Source organism: Theropithecus gelada, chromosome 19 (assembly GCF_003255815.1).
Source record: "Theropithecus gelada isolate Dixy chromosome 19, Tgel_1.0, whole genome shotgun sequence".
Lineage (NCBI taxonomy): Eukaryota > Metazoa > Chordata > Mammalia > Primates > Cercopithecidae > Theropithecus > Theropithecus gelada.
The window spans coordinates 1,218,076-1,232,464 of NC_037687.1; the positions used below are offsets into that span (position 1 = coordinate 1,218,076).

Here is a 14,389-nt window from a genome sequence, read left to right on the forward strand (position 1 = left end):
AACCCCCTGGGGGGCTCCCGCGGGCACCGGGCGCCCGTATCCCGGCAGGGTCCCGCGCCGGGGGCGACCCCGGCGCCCCGCCCCGCCGCCGCCTGACTTCTCGGCGCCCGAGGTCGCGCGCGCGGAGGCGGGGGCGGCCGGGGATCTCCAAGCGCCGCCGCGCCCTCCTCCCGCCCGCCCTCCGCCCGCCCGCTCGGCGGCGGCGGAGGAGGCGGAGACGGCTGGCAGGCGGCGGCCGGGAGAGCGAGCGCGGCGGCCGGACCGGGGCCATGGCGCCCGCGCAGCGCCCGCTGCTCCCGCTGCTGCTCCTGCTGTTACCGCTGCCGCCGCCGCCCTTCGCGCGCGCCGAGGACGCCGCCCGCGCCAACTCGGACCGCTACGCCGTCTACTGGAACCGCAGCAACCCCAGGTGAGCGCGGCCGCGCGCGGGGGGCGCCCGGAGACCCCCCAACGTCCCCCACGCCGCGCCTGGCCTCGCGCCCCCCGAGCTCCGGGCGCCCCCTACGCGCGCGCCGCAGCCGGGATACGGGCGCCCGGTTCCCGCGGGAGCCCCCCAGGGAGTTTCGGCCCCCCGGAGTTTGGGGGACTCACCCTTTTCGTACCTGCCTCCCCCGTGGCGCCCCATTGCCCTGCGGACTTTGGGGACTCGCATCCCACATCCCCAAGAGCGCCGACGTCTCCTGGAGTTTAGGGAACCCCTCTGACACCCTCCGATGCCGGGTAGCCCCTGAGTTGCCTGCCTGGACTTGGGGGACCCCTGATCCACCCGCCTCTCTGGGGAGCCCCCTAGGTTTCGCATTTGGTGGGGATCTCTGGGGACCTTGGCACCGGAGGTGGGGGACTGTGGCCCTCCAGGGATCTGTGGGGGCGTCCTGCCCGCAGGTCCCCAGATGAACTTGGGGAAGTTGGAGTGTCCCTCTCTTGGGACCCAGCATCTGCTTCACTCCAGGGGGCCAAGGGCCCAGCTTTGAAAGGAGACTGAGGGGCCGGGGAGCTGGGGTCAGCCCCGGGAGGGGCAGTGGGATGGAGTCGTCTCCTGTCCTCTGGGCGCTGACCGGGAAACTGAGGTGCAGAGTGGATGAGGGGCTGGCTCAAGGTCATGCAAGGGGGGGACTTGGGGCGGGACCCAGGTGGCCCAGTGCCCTGCCTTCCACGCCCGGCCGAGATGCCCCACCCGCCTCCCGCAGGCCACCGTGTTCCGAACCAGGTCCGGGCCAGGCACAATGTGGGGGACAGGAGAAGCCCCCGTTGGTCAGAGCAAGAAAAGTTTGCCAGGGCCTGGCCATGGCCTGGACATCGGCAGAACCCTCCGGGCCATCCCAGGGTCTCCAAGACCGGAGCAGGCTGCGGCTTCCCTGGGGGTCCCATGGGAGCCGGGGCTTTGGGGGTCCTGGGGCTCTGGACGGAGTCAGCCCCAGCACTCAGGGTGTCACCGTCTTCCCAAGGCGCACAGAGCTGCATGTCAGGGGCCAAGGCGGCCCCCTCACTCTCCTGCCACTGGTCACTTTCTCTCCGTTTTCCAGCCGCTTCCTGTGCCGACCCAGCCGCCCTCCGGAGCCCGCCATCCCTCCTTGTCCCCGCTGTCTCCTGCTGTCCTCGGTCCCCGGGAGGAAAGTTGCATGAACGGGCCTCTTTGAGGCGGGCTCGGGGACAAGGGCGGCCCGTGTTCCGCCGTGGGGGTGGGGAACACGCACAGGCCCACCCCCCACCATGGTCGACAGCCTCGGGTCGGGCCCCTGGGGGCTGAGGGCAGGGACCCTGGACCACTGGGGGACGGCTGGCCCACCTCAGAGCAGGTCCCTGAGCCGCCCACTGTGCTGGTCACATGTGGGTTTGATTAAGGCTGTCGCTGGCCGTGCGGGGAGTCCAGCGGGCAGCGCTTCCCTGGCCCAAGTTTTTGGTTTCAGCTGCGGAATCTCCCGTCCCCAGCATGGCCTGTCCTTTGTTCTAGCAAACGCCAAACACAGGAGGACCCGGGAACCAGGGGAGGAAGGGGGTCGCCAGGGCCGCCCTGCTGCCCCACCTGCCACAGGGCTGCAGGCTGCGGGCTGCGGGCAGGACCCCCGGCCAGGGGAAGGAAGTGACCTCCCCAGTGCTTGGCTTGGCCCGGCCACCTCCTGTTGCTCCGGGTCTGACCTGGTTGCCCAGCTCAGACCGCTGCCCGAGGGAACGGCCTTGCTGGTCCGAACAGCCGACCTGGGCAGCACCAGGGCTGCCTCCTCCTTCCTCTCCTGCCTGCGGTGTCCAGGGTTGCTGGGGACGGAGCCGACACCCTGCAGTGGGGCCCAGGGCTGGGTGAGCATCTTCCCGGGAAGCCGGGATCCGGCCAGAATCGGGGCTTCGTTGCCGACATCGGGGGTCTCTGCGGTTCTCAGATATGGTGTCCAGGGGCATCTGCCCGGGACCTGTGCCTGGGTGGCGGGGTGTCGCGCATGGCAGGGGGTGGTGCTGGGCCTCCGTATCCAAGGGGACCCTGTGGAGGGGCATCGGCCTGGGGAGAGGAGTGGCATCAGCCAGCAGGCCTGTATGAGGCTGGGCTGGCCGGGGAGGGATGATGGGGTTGGGCAGATGTGTGGGGGATGCAGGGACCCCAAGTCTTTGAGAGGGGCCTACAGAAAGGCACTGGGAGATGGGGGCAGCTGCGATGGGGGGCAGACAGCAGCGTGGGTACCACGGGACCGTGTGCTTCCGTGTGCTTGATGGGCCTGCAGGCCCGGGCAGTGCCGCAGCATCACCGGCCGCCCCTTCTGCCCATTGGCCTGGCACCTGTGCCCAGGCAATGACTGGTCTGTTTCCACCTCACACCCTCCCTGCTGTGAGGTGCGCTGCCTGCACCCAGGGGGCCCCGCACCCACCTCCTTGAGCTGCTATAAGGTGGGGCCCCGATCGGTGGTCTGGCCAGCCGGCCCTGCCACCCCCACTGGTGACTGCACAGTGTCTGTCCAACCCACCCCCCACCTGGGCTGGATACACCTGAGCTGGCAGCTAAGCGTCTCTGGGCCTGTTCCCAGCCGGGCCACATTGGGCTGGGGCGTCCGGGCCTTGGACCTGGCCGGCTGCCCTCACCTGTCCTGCTCACAACACTGCGTGTGCATTCCCACGGCTGTTCCTGTGTGTTTGCGTGTGGGGCGGGGGAGGAGGTAGTGTGCAGGTATGCCTTGGAGTCATATCCGGCTGCAGGTTACATGTGTCTGTGTGTGGCAGGAGGCTGCGTGAAGCCACAGGGCACAGCTTTGGCATGTTTGCATGTGTCTGCGTGATTGCATATGAGGTGCATGTGTGTGTGCATGAGTGTGCCTGTGTGTGGCACCCGTGTTTGCATGTGCGTGCCCGTGCACAGAACGTCTGCAGTGTCCGAGGTCCCTGTGCGTGTCTGCCTGTGGCATGCATGCATTTTGTCTGTACATGGAGTGCAGGTGTGTGTACGTGTCTGTGTGTGGGGTGCATGTAAGCGTGTCTGCCTGGGGGCAGCACTGGCTGTCAGAGGGCTTGCAGTGTGGGGGCAGTGGTGGCCCTGGCACGGTCCGCAGCAACCCCGATGCTGGCCCTCCCTCTCCTCCATCCCCTGGGGATGGGACCAGGGCCCAAGTGCAGACAGCTGTTGAACCTCAGAGCGGGGTAGACGCAGGGGCCTGCGGTCCCCGGGAGTCTTCACCTTCTTATTGGAAATCTGTAGTCATGTGGACTGGGTTGCGGGCACTGGGTGGGCGCCTGCCCACACCGGGCATCTCTGGGCTTCGGCCACCCTCCTGGGGTTCCCCACGGACCCAGTGGCCGTCGGGTGTGGACAGCAGCTGGGCTTCCCTCAAACACCAGTTGGAAAATGGTGACCTGGGCGAGGGCTCAGTCCCCGAGGGAGGAGCTGCCCCCGGCAGAGGGCGGAGGTGAATGTGGCATCCTGCTCCCCGTGGCTCCACCGGTGTCCCTCGGCCTCTGGGGGAGGCAGCTTTGAAGGGGGTGATGCCGTGTTTTGCTGCATGAGGGTTTTTTGTTTTGTTTGAGAGAAGCTGGTCCACTCGGCACTGGGGGGGCAAGGAGAGCCGGGCGGTGGGCCTGGGGGGTTCAGGGCCTGAGGATGGGGTCCTGGAGGCCGTGGGGTGCCAAGACTCTCTGGGCGTGACGTCGGGTAGGTGGCTCAGCAGCCTGGAGCCCCCAGGCCTGCTCTGTGAAGCAGGGGTGACGGAGCCCTGCGGTGGGTGCAGCTCGTCTGATAGGGCCTGGTGTGGACGGGCAAAGGCCCGAGGGTGGTCCCAGGGGTTTAGCGTCCCCTCCCCAGAGGGGAAACCGAGGCAGCTCCTGTGGTGGGGAGGACGTTTCTGCCGAGGCTCCATGGTCTCTGTGTCTCACAGTCTCTTTGGGTCTCTGTCTTCCCTGTCTCTGCGCATCCTGGGGTGCAATGAGTGGCCCAGGCTTCCGCCTCCACCTCGGGCCTCCCTGGGCGGCCTCAGTTTGCAGAGAAGGGAACAGAGGCTCTGTGGTGGGGGCTCGTGGACGCAGTGGGATTCGACCTCCCCCCGTCTCTGGGCTGACGTCTCCACAGGTCTGCAGGGGACCGGCCCGACGTGGGTCCCTCAGGGCCACAGCGGAGGCAGTGGGTTGTGCATTCATGGGGGTCTGGGTGGCAGCGTTTCTGTGGAGCTGGTGGTCTCCTTGTCATCCACGAGGGTCCTGCCCCGGTGGCCGTGTGTTCCCTGGGACACGGCTTCTCTCCTCCTCAGGAACCGGGATGCGCCAGGCCTTGCTCCGAGGTCCTGTGTGTGGGACCGGCCTCTTTTGCAGATGGGTCCTCAGGGAAAGCTGGGCTTTGTACCTTGCTGGGGGAAGGGCTGAGCCCCTCCCGTCCCTGTGCCCACTGTACCCGTCGCCCCAGACACACGGCTGGGAGCCTGCGGAGGACCAGACGAGCCGGCGGGGTTTTTGCTTTAACCTCAAGCAGGCGTTTGAACTCTGTGGCCGAGCCGGCCCTGGTGGGGGGGCTCGTGCCACGCCTGCTCCCAGACCAGGCTGGTGTGAGGTCTGGCCAAGAGACTCAGTGGCGCGCCCCCCCACCTCCGTGCATCCCTCGTCCGCCTGCCCTGTGAGTCGGTGACCCCCACTTTATGGACAGAGCAGCCAAGACCCTGAGAGATGGTGACTCACCCAAGGCCACCCGGAAGTTGGGCACAGTCCAGGGTGTCCCCACCTGGGGGCAGGCCCAGGGGGAGCCAGGAACAGCCGTGGGAGGGGCCGGAAGGTGGGTGGCTGACGGCAACTGCGCCCGCTGCACTCTGTACCCTGGCCACCCACGCCCACGGTGATGGAGGCCCCGGCGGGGCCGACCCTGCCCGGTCTACCTTTCTCTCCGGTTGCATTTTTCCTCTTTTGCTTCATTTCTAGGGCCCTGCCTCAGTTTACCCTCATGCACCACAAGGCCATACTTGTCCTTTCTCAGGCAGACCCTGCACCATCCTGAGGACTGATTTCCATTCAGGTCCCACCCAGGTCCTGGGCAGGAGGAAAAGCGCCAGCCCTCAGTCACGGGGGGCATCTCTGGTTCCTGCAAAAGCCAGCTGTGGTTGCTGGTGTGGGTGCTGTCATCCCAGCAGGTCTTGCTGGGGGTGGCAGGAGGGGATGGGCGACCTCAGCCCCACGCTGGGCCTCAGGACCCGGGCTGCCTGCTCATCTGGCCGGCCTGGGCCTCCCCGGGAGCTTCTCTACCCTGGAAGAGAGATGGGGACGGGCGCAGGCGTCCACCTGCCCACCCACGGGGTCCTGGCTGCCGGCCACACCGCTGCCTCCGTGTCCAGTCCTGGAAGGCGGCCCAGCCCACCCCCAACCCAGTTCTGGGTGAGATTCCTAATTAGTCGCTTAGCTATTAGCGTCTAATGACTTGACAATTGCCCGATTGGAGCTAATTAGCTCCAGGCCGCTTGCTGGAAGGGGGTGACAGCCGGGAGGCCCGCCCGGGTGGGCAGCAGGGTGAGGCTCTGCCTGGGTGAGGCTCTGCCTGGGGCCTGGAGGGCTGCCTGGAGGCGTGGACTTTGGCACCCGCAGGTTGAGCAAGCGTGGGGGGAAGGTGTGGCCCGGCAGAGGGAACCCGGAGGAGTAAAAGCTGCCACCCCGCTCTGTCTGGGAAAAATCCCAATTCAGTCATTAACCCCTTAGTGAGAATTTCAGTCTCTCTCTGCTGCTCCCAGAGAGGATTTGCATATCGAGGCTTTATCACTAATGGAGGAAGCTAAGGCTTTGTCTGCCTCTCCCCAGGCGCGGTTTTGGGGTGGGGGCCCCCTCCCCGCTGCAGGCGCCACCCTGAACAGGGGCAACGCGCCCGCCTCAGGCTCGCTCGCCAACTTGGAACCGGGAATGCCAACACAGCAAGGCCGCCGCTATTTCAGAGACGCAAAGGGAAAAAAATGGCCCCACGCCGGCAGCCAGAGCTGGGGGTGGGGGTTCCCCTAGGACCTGCCCCCCAACACACACACCTGCGGGCTGCTGCCGACAACTCTGGCATTTCAAAGTCCTCGCCTTTTGACCTTTTTAATTCACTCGTTCAGGCAAGAAACACATATTGAGTGCCACTGTATGCAGGGCCCGTGTAGGGCCCTGGGGAAGGGACAGAGGAGGCCAACCTCAGGATCCAGGATTCAGACAGCAAACCCTGTAAAGGAACAGATGTGATACGGGGCGGGGCCCAGGGAACAGCATTGCAGGCAGTGGGAACAGCACCTGCAGAGGCCCTGGGTGGGAACGGAACAGCTGGGAGGCTGGTGTGGCTGGAAGGGAGGATGAGGAGGGTGGAGCGGATGTGCCATGTAGGCCTGGAGAGGTGTACATTTTATTCTGAGGATCAAGAATGGATGGAGGGGTTTGAGCCGCTGCCGACGTGTTACAGGGTCTGCTTTGCGTTCAGAAGAGCGAGCTTGGGATATGGGGAGGCTGGGCCCTGGCAGACCCTCACTGCATCCTGGAGGGGCCTGGGCACCCGGCTGCTCTGCCACACAGAAGTCTCGGTCTCTGACGTTTTACCGAAGGCAAAACGGGAGGAGAGAACACGGTGGTGTCAGACACGGGGGAAGGAGGCACCATCCGGGAACCAAGAGGCCAGAGGGGGACCGACAGGGCTGGTGCTGTGGGCCCACCTTCCGAGGCTGCTCTGTCTCACGAAGGCTCCTACTAGGTGCCAGGTTCCTTTTTTGGGTTGAATGTGGCTCCCTGAGGATCACTGCTGGGACAGGAGGGGAAACTGAGGCCAGAGGGCAGTGGGGAGCCCAGACATCCCTGTGGTTCCTCCACGGAGGCCTCCCCTGCAGGGTGACCTGGGTGCGGGCAGTCCCAGGCGGGAGCTGAGCCTGGCTGCCATCGACCGCCTGATCAATGGGCTTTCACTTGGGCTGGGCAGGAACGAAAATGACTTCAAAAAGGCTGGAGCAGCTTCTGCATCGATCGTGCCCAAGGGGCCAGCGGGTCAATGAGACGCCTGTGCCCGGCCGGCCAATGGGGTAGCCCGAGGGGTGGGCCGAGGTCAAGCCGTCTCCATCTGAGCCTGTCTGGGGGCTGCCCCCGCATCTGTGCGGACGCACCCCGAGTGTCCAACAGCCGGGAGGACCATCCTCCTGCACAGAGGGGAAAGGGAGCCTCAGGAGAATGGGCCTCGAGACCCAAGGGCTCAAATCCAGACCCTAGCCCAGAGCTGCAAGGTTCCGAAGCCCTGGATGGACCCCTGCCCCCCAAGCCTGGTTCCCTGGGGAGATTTCCCTGCGACACCCCCTCCCACTGTCCTCTGTGCTGGGCCCACAGGGATGATGAAGGAGGCCCGGGAAGCTCTCCGTCCCTGGACGAATCCAACCAGGTGGGGAAGAAGGGCTGGAGGGTGACTTCGCCGCCTCCGCCCCCCCGCCTTGAAATTCTTTGCTCTGGAGATCTTCATGCCAGATCACTAGTGGGGAAACTGAGGTGCGAGTGAGCAGGCCTGCCTGCCCCTTCTCACCCCTGGAGACCCAGGAACCCTCAGCCCCGCCTGGCGCGGCATCTCCGGGTGGCGGGGGACCGGGCCGATGCCATCTGACAATCCCATCAACCTCTCTTGAGCTGCTGTGCCAATTAGTGCACCCGGCGTGGGGCCGGTGGTGGACTCACCCCTGCAGACCAGGGTGGTGGCGGCTGTGCCAGGCCCAGAGGCAGTGCCAGGGCTGGGATTGGAGCAGCCTGCGCCCACGTGCTGCCACCTCTGATGGGGCCTCAGTTTCCCCTGCCTGTGCAGGGAAGGAGGAGGCAGGAGCGGTGTGGGGGACCCCCCATTCCTCCCTGTTCAGGTCTTTTATGTGCTAATAAGCCCCTCTCAGGGCCCCCCTGGTGCCCCGCTTGGTCCAGGCCGCCGGTTACATGACAGGGACCCTGGGGACCACAGCCGGGAGATCTAAGGGCTCCTGCCACCATCGCCTGAGGCAGTGAGGGAAGGGGAGCCGCCGGTCCCTCCCTCGACTGACCTCTATCCTCACAGACGAGGCTGGGTCAGGGGGCTCCCTGGAGGAAGGGGCCTGCGGGCTGCGTCTGGGGGACCTCAGAGCAAAGGCTTGGAGGCAGGGCTAGGGGACTGAGGTGTCAGGAGCGCAGGCACCCAGGAGGGAGACCAGGAGGCCACCGGATTCCGGGGCTCGGGGCTCAGGAGGTTTCTGGGTTCCAGATAGGAGGGGGGTGGGGTGGGGCTCACAGGGTCACACAGGAGGGCAGGGCTGGGGCTGGGAGTGGAGCCCAGGATGCCTCCAAACTGGGCGGCGGGTGGAACTCTGGGGGACTGCGGGGGGGATGTGTGTGGCGGGTGGAACTTTGGGGGTGCTGAGAGGAGGGTGGAGGGATTCTTCACGTCAAGCCCCATTCTCTTTGGGGAAACTGAGGCCAGGGTGGGGGCAGAGCTTGCCCCAGAGTGAGCTGGAACGCCCGACTTGTGTCCCCCACGCTGCCTCCATCCTTCTCAACAGGCGGGAGTGCAGAAGGAAAGCAGGGCTGGGGGCTGCCTGGAGGAGGCGGCACAGATGTTAAGCATGTTAGGTAGATGCTAAGTTTCTGGAGAGGGAATTCTTAGTGGAGGGACAGCTTGTGCAGAGGCCCGGAGTCAGGAACCCCACGCCGGGGCCCTTTGCACCCAGGGGTCCAGATGTCACCCGCCTGGACACCCACCTCGCTGCTGGCCCTGCCGTGTGGCTGTTGGGGACACTGAGGCAGGAGGTGGGGGGCAGTGCCAGGCAAGAGACCGTTGGCTCCCAACCTTGAAGCCCGCCGTGACCGGGGTGTGCAACTCCACCTGCTGGCCGCTATCACCCATTCAGGGCCCCAGGCTGAGTCCACCTTGCGAACTGACCCTCCCCCATTCCCCGGCCTGACTTCCTCGTGCACCTGTCCCCTGACCCCGGCCACCCTGGCGCACCCTGACCCGTCCCCCAGTGCTCCTGACCCCTGACCCTGCCCATGCACCCTGATCCATCCCCCGTGCTCCTGACCCCGGCCCTCCCCGCGCACCCTGACCCGTCCCCCGTGCTTCTGCACCCTGACCCTGGCCCTCCCCGCGCACCCTGACCCGTGTCCCGTTTCTCGCTCCCGGCGCTGACCTCTGGCCGCCCCGACCCGCAGGTTCCACGCAGGCGAGGGGGACGACGGCGGGGGCTACACGGTGGAGGTGAGCATCAACGACTACCTGGACATCTACTGCCCGCACTACGGGGCGCCGCTGCCGCCGGCCGAGCGCATGGAGCACTACGTGCTGTACATGGTCAACGGCGAGGGCCACGCCTCCTGCGACCACCGCCAGCGCGGCTTCAAGCGCTGGGAGTGCAACCGGCCCGCCGCGCCCGGGGGGCCGCTCAAATTCTCGGAGAAGTTCCAGCTCTTCACGCCCTTCTCCCTGGGCTTCGAGTTCCGGCCCGGCCACGAGTATTACTACATCTGTAAGTGGGGTCGGGCCGGGCCTGCCGGGGGTCGCGGGGGTGGGGCCGGGAAGTGGGCGGGGCCGCGGGGGTGGGACCGGGAGTGGGCGGGGCAGCGGGGTGGGGCCGAGAGTGGGCGGTGCAGGAGTGGGCGGGGCCGCTGAGTGGGCGGGACCGTGGGGTGGGGTCGGGGAGTGGGCGGGGCAGCGGCGTGGGGCCGGGAGTGGGCGGTGCAGGAGTGGGCGGGGCCGTGGGGGTGGGGCCGCGGAGTGGGCGGGACCGTGGGGTGGGGCCGGGAAGTGGGCGGGGCAGCGGAGTGGGGACGCGGCCGGCCCTGGCCAGTGACCCCCAAGGTGTGAAGTGCATGATGGACCCGCCATCCTCCCAACCATCCCGGGAGGCCAGGACTGTCCTCGTCCCTCGTTGCAGATGGGGAAACTGAGGCTTGGAGGGGGACTGAGGCTGCACTATTGTGACCTCGGGCCTACAGCTCAGACCACTTGGCGGTTGGACCAATAGACCTGTGTCACCCTCCCGACAGCAAGACCAGGGTGCCCGCGCCCCAGCCCACTGAGGAGGGAAACTGAGGCATCCAGAGCCCAGCAGGGGAGGGGAGCATGGTGGAAGCCACAGCTAGGCTGGGTGCTGGGGCTTACTCCTGCAATCCCAGCACTTTGGGAGGCCTAGGCGGCAGGATCACTTGAGGCCACGAGTTTGAGACCAGTGTGGACAACCTAGGGAGACCTTCTCTCTACAAAAACATAAAACCAGTTAACCGGGCATGGTGACTTGGGCCTGTGGTCCCAGCTGTGCGGGGGGCTGAGGTGGGAGGGCTGCTTGGAGTGCATGAGCTCTGGTCACTCCACTGCACTCCAGCCTGGATGGCAGAGTGAGACCCTGTCTTTAAAAGAAGAAAAAACCCCATAGGGCCTCTGCAGCACCAGCCGCACCCAGACTGGGTAGGGGTCTCAGGTCCTCCCCACCCCGCACCCACCCCCGCATCTCCCCGGGACCCATGCCAGGCTTGGAGAATCCCTGAGGACCGTGGGGTCTTCATCTGAAGGTTGGGTAGCGGCAGCCTTGGGGAGTTTCACACCTGCAAGACCCCATGGTGGGCCAGGCTTAGGAAGGCTGCCGGTCCCTGCTGCTCATCAGAGGGTCCCAAGGTGGCCTTTTCGTCCCCATGAAAGGCCAACGGCAGGTGGGGAACACAGCAGCGCCATTCGGAGTCCCGGTCCTGCTTGGCCATGATATCTGTGACCTTGGTGGGGAATGTGGGGTCCAGCCACTGCCCACCCGAGATAGAGATGATGGTATCACACTGGTGGCTTCCGCCGTGGCACTGAGACTGAGGGATTCCCGTGGAGTGGGGACTCTGCCTTCTCAGCATCTCGGGGCCTGAGGGATGGGGAGTGGGGTGGGGGATCTGAGATCTGTGTCCCCCGGCTGCAGGGGGACCAGTGCCTTGACACCCAGCTCCTGCTGTGTGGAATTAAACTTTACAAGGCCGCATCGCCTCCTTTGTCTGCTCTAGTTGGATTTTTCCTTTTTAATTCAGGGAAGAAGCGGGTTGGGGAATGGGGGAAGGTGTTTAAATTAAGTCCCCATAATATAAGAAAAATTATGTTTTTCTTTCTGAGACGGCAGTTTCATAAAGATAATTATTGTAATTATTCGTCCTATCTCTGTGACGAATGTTATTTTTATTATGTGCTTTTTATCTTCATCTTCCAGTGTGAGGGGCTTCTAGGGGGCAGGCAGAGGTGGTGGCCATGAGAGCCAGGCCATTGAGGGCCCTGGGCCCGGCAGAGACAGCAAGACCACATCCATGTGTGCGTGCACGTGGACCCACCCCTGTTCAATTGTCCACACGTGTGCACACACCAGTGGCCCTGGCTTCAGGCATCCTTTTCTTCCTCTCCTGATGCTGACGCCCCCACTGCACGCCAGGAGGCTTCTGTGGGCCCAGAAGCAGGGGCCAGTGATGCTGGAATTTTGGGCATAAGAACCATATGGGAATAATCTTTCCCGGTCAGATGCAGGGGCTCATGCCTGTAATCCCAGCACTTTGGGCTGCCGAGGTGGGCGGATCACCTGAGGTCAGGAGTTCAAGACCAGCCCGGCCAACATGGTGAAACCTCATCTCTACTAAAAATACAAAAATTAGCCAGGCATGGTGGCACACGTTTGTAATCCTAGTTGCTTGGGAGGCTGAGGCAGGAGAATCACTTGAACCCGGGAGGCGGAGGTTGCAGTGAGCAGAGGTCACGCCATTGCACTGCAGCCTGGGCGACAAGAGCAAAACTCCATCACTCTCACACACACACACACACACACACACACAATTTCCCAGAGACTCTACTGTGTTGCCAGGCGAGGCCCAGAGAGGGAGCGACTTGTCCACAGGCTCTCAGAGGGCAGAGATTTGAACCCAGGTCAATCATTTGACTATTAATACATCACCGCTTTGTTGCTTGAAAACAAATACGTCATTTTCTGAGCTCACCCTGTGCTGCCCTGGGGTGAGGCAGAGCAGAACAAAAACACAGACACCCCCAGGTTTTGGAGTCAGGATTGGACAGAGGGAGAGGCAGGGCGAATGTACAGGAGACTGCTGGGAAACAGGGGGCATTGTGTCTGGGGCTTTGATGTACGAGTAGGAGTTTTATGGGTGGCTCTCCACCTGGGGTTAGGGTTGATTCACCAAGGTGGGGTGGTGTACAGCCCCAGGAGGTCTCAGGCACCAAGAGCCACTTCCCCACTCATCCCCATCCCCTCTCTTCTAGCGGCCACGCCTCCTAATGCTGTGGACCGGCCCTGCCTACGACTGAAGGTGTATGTGCGGCCCACCAGTAAGTGCTCAGGGGAATGGGCAGGATCTGGGCCCCCACTCCTGTGTCCTAAACTCACAGAAACAGTGAATGTTCAGAAAAGCCAGGACAGGGGGCCTCAGGTTTCCCCATCTTGCCCTGCCTTGCCCCAGCCTCGATTTCCCCATCTTACAAATATGTCATACCTCCAAGAGTGAAGGTTGGCTGAACGCAGTGGCTCATACCTGTAATCCCAGCACATTGGGAGGCTGAGGTGAGAGAATCACTTGAGCCCAGGAGGCTGAGGCTACAGTGAGCCGAGATCACACCACTGCACTCCAGCCTGGGTGACAGAGCAAGACTCCGTCTCTAAAAAACAAAGCATGCCGGGCACGGTGGCTCACGCCTGTAATCCCAGCACTTTGGGAGGCTGAGGCGGGTGGATCACAAGGTCAAGAGATGGAGACCATCCTGGCCAACATGGTGAAACGCCGTCTCTACTAAAAATACAAAAAGTAGATGGGCGTGGTGGCACGTGCCTGTAATCCCAGCTACTCAGGAGGCTGAGGCATGAGAATCGCTTGAACCCGGGAGGTGGAGGTTGCAGTGAGCCCAGATGGTGCCACTGCTCTCCAGCCTGGTGACAGTGAGACTCCGTCTCAAATAATAATAATAATAATAACAATAACAATAATAATGCAAAAAAAAAGATTAAAGAGTGAACGTTGAATTCAACAGCCAGGTCCCCCACTTGAGGCCAAGTGACTTTGCCCGGAGAGTGGGCATCAGGGATGGCACCAAGAGGGAGCCGAGGGCCTGCCTGGTGGGGTTTTGAGCCCAGTGGGCAGATGTGCACCCTGAGGCTGGGCGGCACGTCGGGAGCAGCCGAGTGGGGTTCGGGCCGCCGCTGAGCGTGCTGTCTCTGCCACCCCCAGATGAGACCCTATATGAACCTCCTGAGCCGATCTTCACCAGCAATAACTCGTGCAGCAGCCTAGGCAGCTGCCGCCTCTTCCTCAGCACCATCCCCCTGCTCTGGACCCTCCTGGGTTCCTAGTCCCAGCCCCGCAGGACGCCGGCCCTGCCTGGACGGCCCCACCTGGACCGCCTGACCTCGGCCCTCCGGACCCAGCTGCGGCCCCCGCCTCTGAGACCAAATAGAGACGCTGCTTCTCCCTCCACTGGTGCTGCCCCCGCCGGGCAGGGGCCATCCACCCGCCCCAGGACCAGCCCTCAGGGAGGACCAAGAGCCCCCCACCCCGAGGCCCGAGGGGCTGGGGTGTTGCAGCCCCTGGCCAAGCCATCTCCTCTGGGGTGTCCGAGAACCCGGGAACCTCTTGGTGATTTTTTTTTTTTAGTATATTTTTCATGGTTGGATCAAAAAGACTTGAGTTTTTAATTTAATTTATTCCCTGCCATTGCAGCGGGGCGGGGTCCCTGTGCCCCGGCCTGGGGGAGGGGAACGCGGAACGTGGGGTTGGGAACACAGCTGCTTCTCTCTGCTCTGCACCCCACTTGTGGGGCTCTGGCTGCAGCCCACCACGGTCCCCCCTGGTGCTCCAGGTTGGGTGAGTCTGAGCCGGAAGGGGTGCGTGGTGAGCGCCCCTAATTGTGGTTGGGGGGCCCTCATACCCCATCGCCCACCCGAATCCTCCTGGTAATTTCCTCCCAGCCAGTGTT

At 64.1% G+C, this 14,389-nt stretch overlaps 1 protein-coding gene across 1 annotated transcript; it reads left to right on the forward strand.

Annotated features, from left to right (window-relative positions):
* Positions 1 to 269: 269 nt before the first annotated feature.
* On the forward strand, positions 270 to 13,766 carry EFNA2 (ephrin A2). Its single transcript, XM_025365807.1, has 4 exons — positions 270 to 409; positions 9,607 to 9,920; positions 12,686 to 12,751; positions 13,645 to 13,766. The coding sequence occupies exons 1-4, from the start codon at positions 270 to 272 to the stop codon at positions 13,764 to 13,766; spliced, it is 642 nt and encodes a 213-aa protein (XP_025221592.1).
* Positions 13,767 to 14,389: the final 623 nt, after the last annotated feature.